The sequence below is a fragment of the Mustela putorius genome, unplaced genomic scaffold, assembly GCF_011764305.1.
Source record: "Mustela putorius furo isolate JIRA1106 unplaced genomic scaffold, ASM1176430v1.1 tig00000275_pilon_pilon_pilon, whole genome shotgun sequence".
NCBI classification, from domain to species: Eukaryota; Metazoa; Chordata; class Mammalia; order Carnivora; family Mustelidae; genus Mustela; species Mustela putorius.
Genome location: NW_025421341.1, coordinates 34,319,103 through 34,335,334, shown reverse-complemented (window position 1 = coordinate 34,335,334; position 16,232 = coordinate 34,319,103). Strand labels below are relative to the sequence as shown.

The window sequence follows — 16,232 nt, the reverse complement described above, 5'->3', positions numbered from 1 at the left end:
GCAGAGGCTTAACCCACTGAGCCACCCAGGCACCCCCATCTATTACCTGCTTTTGAAAATCTCCTTAGGAGACTAAATAAGATCACTCAAATGAAAGGTAATTAAAATAATTAAAAATACATCTCCTCTACATTGTTATCTGCAAAACATTAGATACTATGGATGTTAGACTGCATCTCCACTGTTAAGCCTTCACTGACAGTTACATTATTAATTTTTTTTAATTTATTTATTTGAGAGAGCTAGAAAGCACAAGTGTGCACACTGGGAGAGGGGCAGGGAGGGGGGAAAAGGGATAGGCAGACTCTGTACTGAGCGTGGAGCCTGATGCGAGGAGATCCCATGATTCCGACTGAGATCATGACCTTAGCCAAAGTCAAGAGTCTAATGCTCAACTGACTGAGCAACCCAGGCAGCCCTGATAGTTACAATTATGTAAGTCATACAAATTCTCTTTGTAAATACAGAAGTGAAGTGTGGACATAAAATGGTCCTGCCAGGGGTGCCTGGGTGGCTCAGTGGGTTGAGCCTCTGCCTTCAGCTAGTGTTGTGGTCTCAGGGTCCTGGGATCGAGCCCTGAGTCGGGCTCTCTGATGGGCAGGGAGCCTGCCTCTCTGCCTACTTATGATCTCTCTCTGTCAAATTTTAAAAATCTTAAAAAAAAAAAAAAAAGGTCCTGTCATTTGGATAATGGCACTAGGCAGTATTTATGTAAAAACAAATGACACAAATTCATGGCTACTGATATGTAAAATAAATTTTCTTTGCAGTTTAAATAAAAAAGAAAAAGTAGGGGCGCCTTGGTATATCAGTCATTAAGTGTCTGCTTTCAGCTTGGGTCATGATCCCAGAGTGCTGGGATAGAGCCCCACATCGCTCTCCCTGCTCTGGGGGAAGCCCGTTCTCCCTCTCCCAATTCCCCTCTGCTTGTGTTCCCTCTCGCTGTGTCCCTCTCTGCCAAATAAATACATAAAAATCTTAAAAAAAAAAAAAAAAAGGGTGAAGACACAGAAATACTTATCAAAAAACCATCCACAAAGATGGTTTAACCACTGAATCTTACCAAACATTTAAAAAAGTTAATACCACTTTGGGGGCACCTGTGAGGTTGTCTGTCAAGTGTCTGCCTGCCTTCACTCAGGTAATGATCCCAGAGCCCTTGTGGCGGGCTCCCTACTCAGCAGGGAGCCTGCTTCCCCCCCTCTCTCTGCCTGCCTCTCTGCCTACTTGTGATCTGTCAAATAAATAAATAAAATATATATTTTTTAAAAAGCAGTAGTACTACTTTTTCACAAACTCTTCCAAAATATAGAAGAGGAAACATTTCCCAACTCATTCTTCAAGGCCAAACATTACTCTGACACCAAAATAAGACAAAGACATCCCAAGAAAGAAAAAATAACTTACAGACCAAAATCTCTTATGAATATAAACACAAAAATCCTGACCAAAATACCAGCAAAACAAGTCCAACAACATATAAAAATGGAATTATTTGCCAAGTAGGATTTATGCCAGGAATCCAAGAGTGGTTCAACATCTGAAAATCAATTAATGTAATATACCATATTGATAGAAACGAAACAAAATAGAAAAATGATCATCTCAACAGACACAAAGCATCTGACAAAATCCAACATCCTTTCGGATAAAAATGCTCAACAAAGGAGGAACAGAAGGAAACTTCCTCAGCCTGATGAAGGATATCTGCAAACAAAAACAAAAACAAAAATAAAAACCCACAGATGGGGTGCCTGGGTGGCTCAGTTAAAGTTTGTTAAAGCAGCTGCCTTAAGTTTGGATCTCCCTGGGATCCCCCTGGGATTGGGCCCTGTTCAGCGGAGAGCCTGCTTCTCCCTCTCCTTCTGCCTGCCACTGGGCCTACCTGTTCTCTTTCTGTCAAATAAATAAATAAAATCTTAAAAACAAAAACCAAAAAACCCACAGGTAACATTAAATTTAACGGTGAAAGACTGGATGCTTCCTCCCCCAAGATCAGAAACAAGAAAAAGATATTTAATTTGCTATTTCTATTCAACATTGTATTAGAGGTTCTAGCCAGGACAGGTGAGAAAATGCAATAAAAGATTAGAAAGGATGAAGTAAAACCATCTCTATTTGCAGATGATGAAATTTTGTATACAGAAAATCCTAATGAATCTGTTAAGAAATATTAATAAAGCAGTTCAGCAAGATTGCAGAATATAAGCTCAATAAACAAATATCAATATCTATATACTTGCAATCAACAATCTGAAAATGAAATTTTGAGAATTCCATTTTAATTCCATTTCTCTATGAGAAAGCTCATAGAGAGCTTTCTAGGTGACACTGGGCTCGTGCTGGAAAGGACTTAAGAACTTTTTGATTAAAAAACCAAAAAACCCCAAAATACTTAGTAAGTTTAACAGAAGTAATATAAAAGCTATATTCTAAAAACTAGAAAATACTGCAAGAAATTCAAAAGGATCTAAATAAAAATCATCCCATGTTTATGGATCAGAAGACTTAATACTGTTAAGCTGGCAAAGCTCCTCAAATTGATCTAAAGAGTCAAGGCAATCTCTGTCAAAATCCAAGCTGGCTTCTTTCTGGAAACTTTAAGCTCATTCTACAATCCATATAGAAATGAAAGAGACCCAGAAGAGCCAAACAATCTGGAAAAAGAACAAAGCTGGAGGACTCACACTTCCTAATTTCAAAACTTAAAGCAACAGAATACCAAGATGGTGTATTAATAGCATAATAACAGATGTATAGACCGTCTGGATAGAATTCAGAGTCCAGAAATGAAACCACATGTTCATGGTTAACAGATTTTCAACTAGAATGTCAAGGCCATTCAGCAGACAAAGAACAGTGTTTTTAACAAATGGCATAGGACAACTGGATAGTTAGTCACAAGCAAAAGAATTGAAGTCAAATTCATACCTCATACAATTAACAAAAACTACCTCAAAATGGATCAAAGACCTAAATGTAGCAGCTAAAATCACAAAAGTATTGGAAGAGAACACTGGAATAAATCTTCATGGCCTCAGATTTGTCAACAGTTTCTTAGATATGATACAAAAAGCTCAAACCACAAAAGAAAAAACTGAGCTTCACAAAAAGGAAAAGCTTTTTGCATCAAAGGAATGTAATCAAGGAAGTTTACATCAAGGAAGTAAAAAGACCACCCAAATAATAGGAAAAAATATTTTAAAATCATGTATCTGATAAGGGACTTACAATATCTAGAATAAAGAACTCTTATAACTCAGTAAGACAAACAACCTAGACTAAAAGCAGGCAAAGGATTTGAAAAGACATTTCTCCAAAGATAAACAAATGGCCAATAAACATGAAAAGATACTTGTCGTTTGTCACCAGGGAAATGCAAACCAAAACGACAAGCTATCACTTCACACCTACAAGGGTGGCTACAATCAGAACATCAGATAATAAGGATTAATGAAGATGTGGGGAAATTTGAATTCCCATATATTTCTGGTGGTAATGTAAAATAGTACAGCCACTTTGGAAAAGTCTGGTAGTTTCTCAAACCATTAAACACATAGCTCTCATATGGTCCACCAATTCCACTCTTAGGTTTATACATCGACATAAAAGCTTGTACATGAATATTTATCTATAGCAGCAATATTCCTAATAGCGAAAAGACAGAAACAGCTCAAATGTCCCTCAACTGAGGAATGGATACACAAACTCTGGTAAGCCCACACAGTGGAGTATTAGTCAGTCATAAAAAGGAATAAAGTACTGATTCATATTACAGTATGAATGAACCTTGAAACTATGCTATTTCAAAGAAGCCAGTCACAAAACACCACATATCATGAGACTGTATGTATCTGAAATGTCTAGAATATGCCAATCTATAAAGACAGAAAGTAGATTAGGGGTTAAAGGGGCTGGTAAGAACAGGGCATAGATGTGACAGCCAGAGAGTATTTTGGGGGGCCTAGAGCGTACTGAAAATGTTAAAATCCGCATGGTGACAGTGCACATATCTGAAATACTGAAATTACTGAATTATCTACTTTAACTGGTTCAATTGCATGGTATGTCAGTTGTGTCTCAATAAAGCCCTCTTTAAAAAACTTTTTTTGGGGGCGCCTGGTGGCTCAGTCAATCGAGAGGCTGCCTTCAGCTCAAGTCATGATCCCAGGGTTCTGGGATCAAGCCCCACATCGGGCTCCCTGTCCTCTTCTCTCTCTGCCCCTTCCTTTCCACTCCTACTCTGTCTCTCACTTTCTCTCTCTCAAATAAATAAAATCTTTTTTTTTTTTATGACAGTTCATGTAACATTAAGATTTACTTATTTTATTAACATATAATGTATTATTTGTTTCAGGGTAAACGTCTGTGAACCATCAGTCTCACTCAATTCACAGCACTCACTGTAGCACATACCCTCCCCTCTGTCCATAACCAGCCACCCTATCCCTGCCCCCATCCCCTGCAACCTTCAATTTGTTTCCTGAGATTAAGAGTCTCTTATGGTTTGTCTCCCTCCCCAGTCCCATCTTGTTTCGTTTTTTCCCTCCCTTCCCCCGACGACCCCCCGCTCTACCTCTCAAATTCCTCATATAACTTTCTCTAATGATTTCGCTTGGCGTAATATCCTCTAGTTCTATCCACGTCGTTGCCAATGGCAAGATTTTGTTTCTCTTGATGCCTGCATAGGATTATAAATCTTAAAGAAAACAAACAAACAAACAAAAACCAACTCTACAGTCTTTATTGTTAGATAAGAGGCCAAAACCAGACACACAAAAGACAGCCAGAGAAGTCAGAGATCTGGAAGTCATCTATGCCTTTGTTTTTGCCTTTATCCCCATATTCTTATCAGTCACCACGTTCTATGATGTGGACTCTAGGAACAGTCTTCTGACAGTTTTTTCAGGGCTCTGGAGCCAAAGATCCATGGGTTCTAATACACAGCTCTACTTTCAACTCTCAGCTGGACCCAAAGCAAGCTAAAACTAAGTTCCTGAACATTTTTCCTCTTTGGAAGAACAAAGAAGCTTTTAACAATGGTTGTGAAGATAAAATGACTTAACACACGAAAAACTGTGGTCTGGTGCTTGACACAAAGCAAGCACTCAATCATCAGTGCTATCTTCAACTCCAACTTTCCAATCCCACTACCACCTTCCTCTCCTTCCCCTGGACCACGCCACCGGCCCCTCACAAGTACCCTGCTGACCTCCAGTTCTGTTCCTTACAAGTCCATCTTCCGTTTAGTTCTCAAAGTAACTAATATTTGCTCCTGCAAATCGGGCAGTGTTATTTCCCAGATGAAAACACTTCAGTGTCCCACTCTGTTTTACACACCTCTAAGTCCTAATCTTTAGTAAGAGTATATACAACCCCAAGCAACACAGACCATACCCATGCTTCTCTCATACCTCATACCACTTTTTAAATTCCCCCAAACATACCACAGTGTTTCTGCATTTCAGTCCTCTGCTTACACTGTGTCTCCTCGCTCAAAAAACCCCTCTAGTCTCCAAAGTCCAAACAAGCTTTTCCTTGTTTAATTCTGTTGTTTAATTTTCCCTCCCTAATGACTCAGTTTAAAAGTTACCGTTTTCTAGGAAGCCTTTCCATACTTCCCATGTGGATGGTGATTCTCACAAGCAGAAGAACCCACTGGAGGCTTTGTTCAAACACAGATAACTGGGTCCCATCTCCAAAAGGTTCTGATTTAGGAAGTCTGGGGTGGGACCTAAGAATCTGCATTCCAAACAAATTCCCATGTGCTCGCACCATGAGAACCTTTACTCCTCTCGCTACACTCACCTCTTTGTATTCACATTTCCTATTTATATGTTGCTATCCCATGAGCTCCCTGAAGACAGGGGAGCACACTGTCTGACCACAGATCCCATGTAGAGTTACTTGGACCCTGCCGTTACCTAATTACTCCTATTCCATCATTAATGCCATGACTTTATGGTCACCAAAGGCTTACTATCTAGCAGCCACCAGCTCTGCCTTTGTCCCTCCCGATCCAGACAATCACTAAGTCTTGCTGGTTGCCTGGCTTGATCAGTCAGTAGAGCACGTGACTCTTGATCTCTGGGTTGTGAGTTCAAGCCCCACACTGGGCATGAAGCTTACTTAGGAGAAAAAAAAAAAAGAAAGAAAAAGAAAATAGTAGTCACCCTCAGTACTAAAGAGAGTACACAGCTTTACTGCTATTGATCCTGCCAGCATCTACCTAAAAACACGAGCAAGTAGCTCCTCTGGCTGGTGTCAAGGCTTTACCTTCATCTGAGCCAGCTGCTGCTGCTGTTGCTGCTGCTGCAACCTCCGGAGAGCTTCTTGCTGCTGCTGCCTCTGGCGCAGTAACTCCTTCTGCCGCTGGAGCTCCAGCTCTTTCCTCTTTCGCTCCTCTTCTTCATGCCGGAGTCGGGCTGCCTCCTCTTCCATTCGCAGCCGGTTCTCCTCTAATCGACGCTGGGCTTCTTCTTCTTCCCGGGCCCATTTTGCAGCCTCCTCTTCCTTCCCAGAAGGAAAAATAAAAGAGAATAAAATTTAATTGTGTTTTTAAAAAGTCCAAGTCAGTTCTGAAGGTTTCTATCAAAAAGCTATAGAAGTAACACAGAAAGCAGAAACTGTTTATGATGACATAAGGCAGAGGTTACGTTTTCCTTTAAAAGGTATTTACAGTAGCTACAAAGGCTTGGCATGCTTACAGGATAACATTTCAGTTTATTTGCTAATTTCTTCATGAAAGTAATGCCATTTTGAACTTCTGTGGTAAGTACTGATCTCTTTAAGAGACAACCACCAACTGCAGCACAATCTTCTGGAGACTGTTCCTATATTGAGGGAGAGCTAGCTTTTCAGGGTGCTGAGCTTGAAAAGCTACCAGGACCTTGCAAGGACAGATTACAGATTAGCAGGAAAGTGTCAACCAGTTCTGGAACCAGAGCAACCTCGTAAGGCCACTTAATTCCATCCCTGATTCATATCCCCTTGTGGCCCCTAGGTCCTTTGGAACACCTCTCCTCAACCTATCGTCCATCCCTCTACTACTCAGTCCTGTACTTCAGCTCATTGTCCTTCTGCTTTTCTTCTTCAAAACCATTCCAATGTGCCCTCCAGAACTCTCCTCACCCTCCTTCAGAGTCCGCTTACTCTACCTACAATGTTGTATTTTTATCCAGATAGCCCATTCCCCTCATTTTCCAAAACTCAGGGCAGTATCAACCACTCTATGAGGACTTTCCTAGCCTTAAGGAGGTAGTCTTCCCCTCTGCCATTTCATTATGTCCAATACCTCACCCTTCTCTGTTTGCTCCTAGTCCACCCATAGCAACAACTATTTCCTATCCAAAAACCATTCCTTTCAGGCTTCTCCCTTGTGGTCAGAGGCTCTGTCACCTTCGACATCTACACTGCCATATTTCATTTTTTAAGCTTCCAATACAATGAGGGGCACCCATGTGATATGATTTAGGCCAAAGGGATGTCTGCCGGGAGGCTTCTAGAGAAGGTATTCTTCTGAAATAAAAGCAGCACAAGAGAAGGCTTATTCCCTTGCAGGCTGCATGGGGCATGGTTCCCAAAACTCCTAATCATGAGGTGAAAAATCTGAAGTCAAAGTAGACCCACTAGAAACAGTAGGCTAGAATTCTGCAGAGGACCTGGATCCCTTATGACATCGCTGAGTTACTACTGCCTTATCTCCTTGATATGGCATTTGTTATTAAACTATTTTTAGATGACTATTTTTGTTTTGGAGCTCAAAGCATCCTAACTGTGGCATTAATTTCTTGTACAATCATTACCAACATAGGCTGTGAGCTTAAGGACAGAAACAATTTAAAACTTTCATAGTCCACCAGGAAGTAAGTACCATAACTGGCATATAGTATGCCTTAACTAGGTATGTCAACTGTCAAATGAATAAGCCCAACGATGAGCTGTCATACAATCTACCCTTGAGGCCTATCTACCTCTAACAGTACTGAAGTTGCTCAAAGAGTTTCAATCAAGAATTTAGGGGGCACCTGGGTGGCTCAGTGGGTTGAGCCTCTGCCTTCGGCTCAGGTCATGATCTCAGGGTCCTGGAATCGAGTCCCACATCGGGCTCTCTGCTCAGTAGGAAGCCTGCTTCCTCCTCTCTCTCTCTCTCTCTCTCTCTGCCTACTTGTGATCTCTCTCTGTGTCAAATAAATAAATAAAATAAAATAAAAGAATTTAGGCAAAAGCAGGTAATGTCTAGCCTGTGTTGATCTACATGTGTAAGTGTGGACTGACCACAGTGATTTCACACTGTGAAATAACACAGTGATTTCACACAAAGAGTACAGTGTGTGGGGAGAAGAGCAATGTTTACAGTGACAGGCACTGCTGCAGCCAAGTGACCAAGGTCTACACCAGCAGTCATTAGTCCTGTTGATAATATGTATTCTTGATAGAGTGTGATGAAAATGGCACTTTGCCTCTTTGTGATCTACTTTCCAAACACCCATAACTCCAGTTTAACTGTGAGAAAAACATCAGATGAATTCCAAGAGAGAGTTACCCTATAACATATGGACCATTATACCTTAAAACTGCCAAAGACCTGAGAGACTGTCATTCAAAGAAGCTGAGGAGACAACTAAATATAATACTGTGGATTTGGGATCTGGGAACAGAAAAAGGACATGAGGAAAAAGTTGAGGAAATGTGAAATAACCATGGATTTTAGTTAATAATGCATCAGTAATGGTTTAATGTGACAAATATACCACATTAATGTAAGATAACAACAGAGGAAACCATATTATCATCCAGATTTTTCTGAAAATCTAATATTGCCCTAAAAATAAAGTCTACTAATAAAAAAAAATCTAAGTTCTTAAACATTACAAGGAAATGCTTTAGGGGTTCTGGCTGCCTGTAGTGGCAGAATGACCGGGCTGGACTAGAACTGCATAGTGCCCATTGTCACACAGCCTGTGAAAACATGAAGCAGCACTGACTGGCACTTTAGGAAAGTGAGAGTACCCTGAGGCAAAAGCAGTCAACCTGCAGGTCTCACATTTGGTTTTTTAAAGGGTAGACCTTCTTTAGATTTCTCTCTGGTATTCTGGGGGGTTTTTGGTTCTTTGATATTTTGTCTGGCTTTTATAATTACCTGTGGAACAGTCATTACAAAAGTCGTAAGAGTCAGTTAGGTCTCTTCTAATAATTTTCAGTAAAGAGGTTATCCTCATATCCAAAACCTTTTAATCACAAATCCCTAGCTTCAAAGAAGAAATGAAAAGAGCAAACCATCTATGGTCACCTGCTTGCGTAATAACTCCTCCTGCTTCCGCCTTTCTTCCTCTTCTCTCCTCCTCTCCTCCAGTCTCCTAAGAGCTTCTTCTTGCTGTTGTCTTTCTTCCTCTTCTCGCTGTCGCCTTAATGCAATTTCTTGCTCCCTTTGGCGTCGCAGAGCTTCCTCCTAAATTAAAGAAGGAAAAAAAAAAGTGTGTGTTGGGGGGAAGAAACTCTGAATCCTGATTAATATATCTCATTATAATTTGAAAAGAAACAGACTGTGCTGCTAAGGTTCTGTAACAGAGCCTTCTTCTTTTTAAATATAAAAAAAATACAACCAAGGGTCTAGAGTAAAAAGTAAAAAGAGCTGGGAAGTAGACATATCAACAATTAAAATAATTTGTATTTAAAGTATTAGTAGTGGGACACCTGGGTGTTCAGTCGGTTGTCTGACTCTTGATTTTGGCCCAGGTCATGATCTCAGGGTTGAGAGATTAAGCCCCATGCTGGGGGCCATACTAAATGTGGAGTCCACCTGAGAGTCTCTCTCTCTCCCCCTTCCCTTCCTCCTCCCTGTCTCTAAAAATAATAATAATAAATAAGATTCTCCCTCTCCCTCTGCCCCATCCCTGCCACTCTCCTACTAATGCATACACTCTTTTCTCTAAAAAATAAACAAATAAAATAAAATAGTAGCAGTTAAATAGCACTACACTGAGAGTCTATCCTAGTTTCTACATTAGCTATTGCACTTACTAATCAACCCCAGAAAGGGCTACATGAGGCCTGAGGCTTGGTTTCCCTTTGGTACCATTAGTCCTTATCACCCCTTCCCCCCACTCCGCCCCACCAAAATCAACTGAGAACCCAGTACATAGGTCAAATCAACACAGCAACCAGAAATGGCCGGTGTGGTAGAAGTAAGTTCTCTAGTCAAAAGTACTGAGCAAAGCTGTGTATTCTAGAATGTGTTCTGAAAAACAAAGTCTCACATGTCAAGTATAAAGAAAAGGGTCTTGGCTGCTGGGATGTTTCAGTCGGTTAAGTGGCTACCTTTGGCTCAGGTCATGAGCTCAGGGTCCTGGGATGGAGTACCTCATCGGGCTCCCTGCTTGGCAGGGAGCCTGCTTCTCCCTCTCCCTCTGCCCCTCCCCACCGCTTGTGATCTCTCTCTCTCTCTTTCTCTCTCCCTCCCTCAAATAAGTAAAATCTTACAGAAGGGAGGGAGGAGTGTCTCACTGTCAAAATAATTTAGGAAATACTGAGCAACAGAGAATTAAACTGATTTCTTCACTGTACTACTTCTTAGAGCCATTACATGCTAGTGTAGAGAGAGCAACCCTAAGAAACATCAGTAGCTCAAAACTAATCTCAGCACGGACCCTTTTGTTTTTCAGAGTACTTCATGGGTATGAAATGTGAGATAAAGTGGACTTTGGGGCTATTACAGAGTGGACTGTTTCCACTGGGATTTATAAAAATTCCAACAGAAAAGTGGGTCCAGCATATTAACAGAGAATTCCAAAAACTAATATAAACAGCCAAAATGCATGACAACTATTCATCGTCACTGGTTATAAATACTTAAGCAAAAACCTAGTTACTTCCAAAATTTAACTGAAAATATTCAAAAGAAATCAATTCTAGTAATTTACCAGGACTGAAGCAACTACCCCCCAGGGGCCGCTAGGGTCACAGATATTTCTTCTAAAGGAATGTATCTCTTAATGCTCTAATCCCAATCCTGCTATTAACTCCCTCTCAAACTCGGACAGACCATCTCCCTAGAACCATGAACGCAGTCAGGGCTAAATCTGGGGTTCGTGTTCTCCGAGGTATACCTGTTTCCTTCGAGCAAGCTCTTCTTCCTCTCGTCTCTTCCTTTCTTCCTCCTGCTGCCTTCGAAGAATTTCCTCCTGTTGTCTCCGCAGTTCTTCCTGCCTCTTGCGTTCCTCCTCTTCCCGTTTTGCCCTCATTTCTGCCTCTCTTCTCTCCTGTTCTAGCTGTGATTATAAGAAAATACTCTTAGAAACCTGAAGCCAAGCACAGAAACACTCCAGCATCACTGACCAGTACCATTAGGAATAGCTAGAAGATGCAGACACTACACCACTCACAGTGGCTTGTACTTTGAATGAGTGAAACCAGCTCTGGAAGAACTCAGCTCTGGTATGTCGCAGCAGAACAGTGTCATGCTCTTCAAAACTGAATGGACTCTCCCCCAACATTTACCTACCTCCTCATTACCACACCCCATCTCTTAGACATGGGAGAAAGTGACCACCAGGAGTGTAACATCAGAATTTTCTTGGGGTGGCACTTTTGCTCATACCTAAAAGGATTTTTTGATTCGAGATCTATGTCTACAAGGTGTCTGTAGCAATGTTGTAAAGCTGCTAGTGTGAAAAATTATAGAATTCTTTAAAATTTGAAGACCAACCACTTAACAAATTTGTAGTTCCTGGTTACTAGTCCATTCTAGCACCTCGTGTCCATTCTCACTGCCACACGCAGAGTTCAGGCTTTCACTTTCTCTCCCGTATCTCTGAAAGTCTCTTACTTGGTTTTCCAGCATCCATTCTGCCCACATTCCCCAGCACATCTTAAGTTCCACCAAAAAAAATCCTTCCTGGCTAATCTATAACACCATCCTTCACCCTGAAATAAATTCTAAGCCTCTAACAGGACATGTGTAAGGGAACCCGTGACCAGCTTGCCTCATCTTGGCCTCCTCACTCATCACTTATCCCTCAGATGCACAACAACTCCAGGCCAGACCAAACTAGTTGCTTCCTGACCCAGTACATTCTCATGCATTTCTGAGCCTTTACAGGAGCTGTTTCCTTCAGCTGGGATAAAGTCTACTGTTCTTCAAGTGAAAATGAGTGCATGTACTACAGTCCATCAACAATTCATCATTGGATGAATTGTCATCCAATTCCTGATGCCCACCTCTCCAACTGCATGAGAACAGCTAGCCCATGTGCTTTCCTGACTAACCTGTAACTCTAAGTGTTACCTGCCTGTGTGTCACAGCCCCACTACTCACTCCCATGCATGTGAGCACACACACACACACACACTCACACATTCCAGACACAAAAGACTGCAAGTTCCTATTCTTCCCTCATCATCTATGCATTTCCAGCACAAACCACTATAGTACTAGAACACTCTCAAGAATTAGCTGAAATTATGGTCTCTCACTCATTTACGGAGACTGACCGTGACCATGAACCCTTTCTGGGCACTCTAAGGAGACAGTCACTAACTCAGAGGATAAGAACGCATTAGGTATAAAATAGGAACCAGATTCTCCCAGAGGTGTAAGAATCCAGAATCATTAAAATGACACGAAGTGCTGATAAGACATCTGCAGCTGGAAAGTACTAAAAACCAGAATTCAAGATTCCCTGCTCCTCCAGAAGATGTGAATGGAACATGGGATCTAATGTTAATGTTGAGCTTTTCAACCCCACGTCTGGGGAAGTAAGAAATGTAAACTGACATCACTATACAGATTCAATGTGGGAACTCAAGCCACAGATCAAGGGTTTGATAAATAACGTAGTATGTTTTCATAGGTCCTAGAATTTGTAATAAGTGTTTATACCATGAATAATGTAATTAAAGTATACATATGATCATAATCAATAATGTGTCAGCAAACCAATTTTAAGTGATTTAAACTTTTCATTTTCATTGTTTGAGGTCTTTTTTGACAGAAGAGGGAACAGTAAGGATAGAATATGAAATGAATGTGCTTCTCCAGCTAAGTAACAGTAAACTAATAGGAAAAAGTAGAGCTAGCCAGAGAGAGACATCAGTAAACAAATGTCTATATCCTACAGATGGAAAGCACGCACTGCAATGGAAAAAAGCATTTCAGACCTTTGCAGCTTTGGCCTTCTCCATCTGCTGAAGCTGTTCAAGGGCAGGTCCTGGAGTCGTGGTGTCAAGGGGAAGATCCCATACACTACCACCTTCCCAAACTATAAGACAATAAGGGGAAACGTGAAGGATATTGGAGCTTACATACATGATCACATATCCACAAGCATTAATGAAAAAAGCTATTTCCCTGTCCCCGAATGAGCTCCATCATGTGTGTCTGTGCTGCTTTTAGGTAGACTAAACTGCCAGCGGGCTCTGGTTTAAATCAATATCCTTCAACACATCTAGAAGGAAAGAAATTACCAGACATTTGCCAGGAAACTAATTTCATCCTCAAAAACTCTATAAGGAGGCACCTAGGTGGCATCCAACTCTTGATTTCAGCTCAGGTAATGATCTCAGGGTTGTGAGATTGAGCCCTGTCTCCGGCTGCACACTGGGCATGCAACCTGCTTAGGATTCCCTCTCTCCTCCTCCCGCTGCCCCTTCCCATTGCCCGCTTTCCCTCTCCCTCCTTAAAACAAAGAAAGATATTTGTTAATATCCCCCATCTTTATAGATGAATAAACTAAGGGTCAGACATAGTTTTATAACATTCCCAAGGAGACACACCAAGCACATGGCCATGCTAGGATTTAAATCCCAGTGTGTTAGATCCCAAAGCCCACAGTATTTCCAGTAGCTATACAACCTCTTATTGCACACCCAGTAGAGAGAGGGGTCAAGAGAGGTATATAACTATGAAACTCAAGAGCACTAAGTAGTTGCATGATAGTGTGAATATGTTAAAAGCCAGTGAACTGCTCATCTAAAAATTGTTAATGTTACATTATGCGAATTTCACTTCAAAGATAAAGAAAGAGGTACAGCTGGAGTTGGGGAGGCCTCTGGAAAGGCTGAGCAGGTCTCACAAATGACAATGGGTCCTGCTGACCTGCAAGGCACCACAAGGTCAGATGCAAAAGTATACAAATAGGTAAAGGCTTCTGAGTTTGTTTTCCTACTGCTAGCAAAAGGTTTGCTGATACCACTTGTCAGCATTCTCTATTCCCTATACTCCTATTTCCACATTATAAATCACTGGTTATATAAAACAAATGGACTATTTGTAAAGAGCCTTGATCATATCATACCCAAAGAAAGAAATCATTTAATAAGGTACTCATAAATAGTTCCCCCCAAATTGGAGAATATTTTCAAATCCTAACTGTAAATGACTGCCAAGAAAAAATACGGTACACAGAGCAGAGGAAATTGATGAGGGATGATTATCAGTCCTTTTCCTTCTATAATCCCCAGGATGAGTGTTAGCAAGAGAACTGCCACCTGAAAAGCTCAAGAGTGGGACACCTGGGTGGCTCAGTGGGTTAAAGCCACTGGTTCCTGGGATTAAGCCCCGCATCGGGCTCTCCGCTCAGCGAAGCCTGCTTCCTCCTCTCTCTCCGCCTGCCTCCCTGCCTCCCTGTGATCTCTGCCTGTCAAATAAATAAATAAAATCTTAAAAAAAGAAAAGAAAAGAAAAGAAAAGAAAAGAAAAGAAAAGAAAAAGAAAAGAAAAGCAAAGCTCAAGGCTGTTAAGAAAAAAATCCATCAGTGCCTATGGTTCCTGAGAACTGTCAGTACCAACTATAACCTCTTGTAAGGACTATCCACAGTTCAAACCACCTACCTCTGCAGGTATCAAACTTTAAAAACCTTAAGTGTTCCACCAATATCGACTTAAAAAAAAAAAAAATCCCAGATCCAAATCTTCTAGTTTGATGCAAAAATATCAGAGAATGAATGAGGCAGGATATTCACTTTAAAGCAGGCTTTTCTCATCCCAAAACTTCTGGGTACCTGCAGTGTTAAGCTACATATTAACCCTTCACTCAAAAGAATAGATGTTTTTACTTAAGCTTTTTTTATTTTTCTTTTTCCACTCTGGCTGACAGAAGAAGTCAAAAAACAATTCATAGGACTCTTCCACATTGGTTAGAGCAACATAAAAAGAGTGGTTGATTCAATTTCATGAAATTTATCTAATAAACACTCCTAGCAAATCCTTAACAGTATATTTTCAATGATATGTTCAATCCTTTGCTGTGATCTTTAAAAAAATGAGACTATTTGTTAATATTCAATATAAAATGGCTCAAAAATGGGACACATTTTTTAAAAATTGTATTATAACCTAAGAGTCTAATCTTTGGAGCTACACTGAAAGCCAATCTAAATTTTTACCTGTAGGCTGTGAGGCTGTTGGCTGAAGCTCCCAGATAGAACCAGTATCTGGCACCGACACAGACCTAGTTACTGAAGGAATGATGTTCTGATCAGATATTCTGCAAAAGGGAAATAAAAAAATCAACTTGTTCTTGTCATTTGCAAAAATAGTTAAAGAGGAATTTCTACATGATTGGTAGGTTTTCCAGGCTATTTGGCTAGAAAACTCCTTCACTATTTTAACCAAAATGTAATATTTGTTTATTAGAAGAGGAACCAAGATAGAGGCCCAGGTATCACACTTCTGGAATCAAGGTATTAACAAATGTTGATTTCTAGATAATGCATATACCAATGGTCCTATAAAAAATTCAGAATATGTCCACAAGAGCAAAAGAGGCAGCCTGTTATAATCAAAAACCCACAGACCGTAAGTCTAAAGGTCTTCATTTTAGTTCTAGCTCTGAAGTTTTCTGTGTATTATGTCAACCGAGTTCTTTAGCCTCTCGGTGTATCAGTTTATCCATTTGTAAACTGGCATCTTACCACCTAACCTGCCCACCTCACTCGATGGGTTAGGACTTAAAAGACAAATGTGAAAGGTTTCGGTTAAATTGGACAGTAAGGTTTTTAAGAGAGTCATTGATAACTCTGAAGGAAATACAACATGTATTACCTTAAATGATAATCTGAAACTATAGAAATTTAAGACTTTTAGGCATAATTTCCTTTTCCTCAGACTTATCTTAATGGCTTTTGGGTTCTGGAACTTTTACTCTGTGTGGCAGTGTGACTCTCTTTCTTGAGCTCTCACGGGTGAAAGGAAATTAAACTTCTAGACTACAGTTTTTTTGTTGCTGGTTCTG

General features: G+C 40.6%; 1 protein-coding gene across 7 annotated transcripts in view; it reads right to left on the bottom strand.

Moving 5' to 3' along the window:
* Positions 1-16,232, bottom strand: part of GIGYF2 (GRB10 interacting GYF protein 2) — a 148,760-nt gene that overhangs the window by 24,655 nt on the left and 107,873 nt on the right. For all 7 annotated transcript variants that reach the window (XM_045078909.1, XM_004773488.3, XM_004773489.3 and 4 more), the window contains 5 exons: positions 15,385-15,485; positions 13,159-13,259; positions 11,109-11,270; positions 9,293-9,451; positions 6,277-6,513 (listed from right to left, as the gene is read on the bottom strand). In XM_045078909.1, the coding sequence (XP_044934844.1) occupies positions 6,277-6,513; positions 9,293-9,451; positions 11,109-11,270; positions 13,159-13,259; positions 15,385-15,485 (760 nt within the window). The remainder of the gene's footprint in view (positions 1-6,276; positions 6,514-9,292; positions 9,452-11,108; positions 11,271-13,158; positions 13,260-15,384; positions 15,486-16,232) is intronic.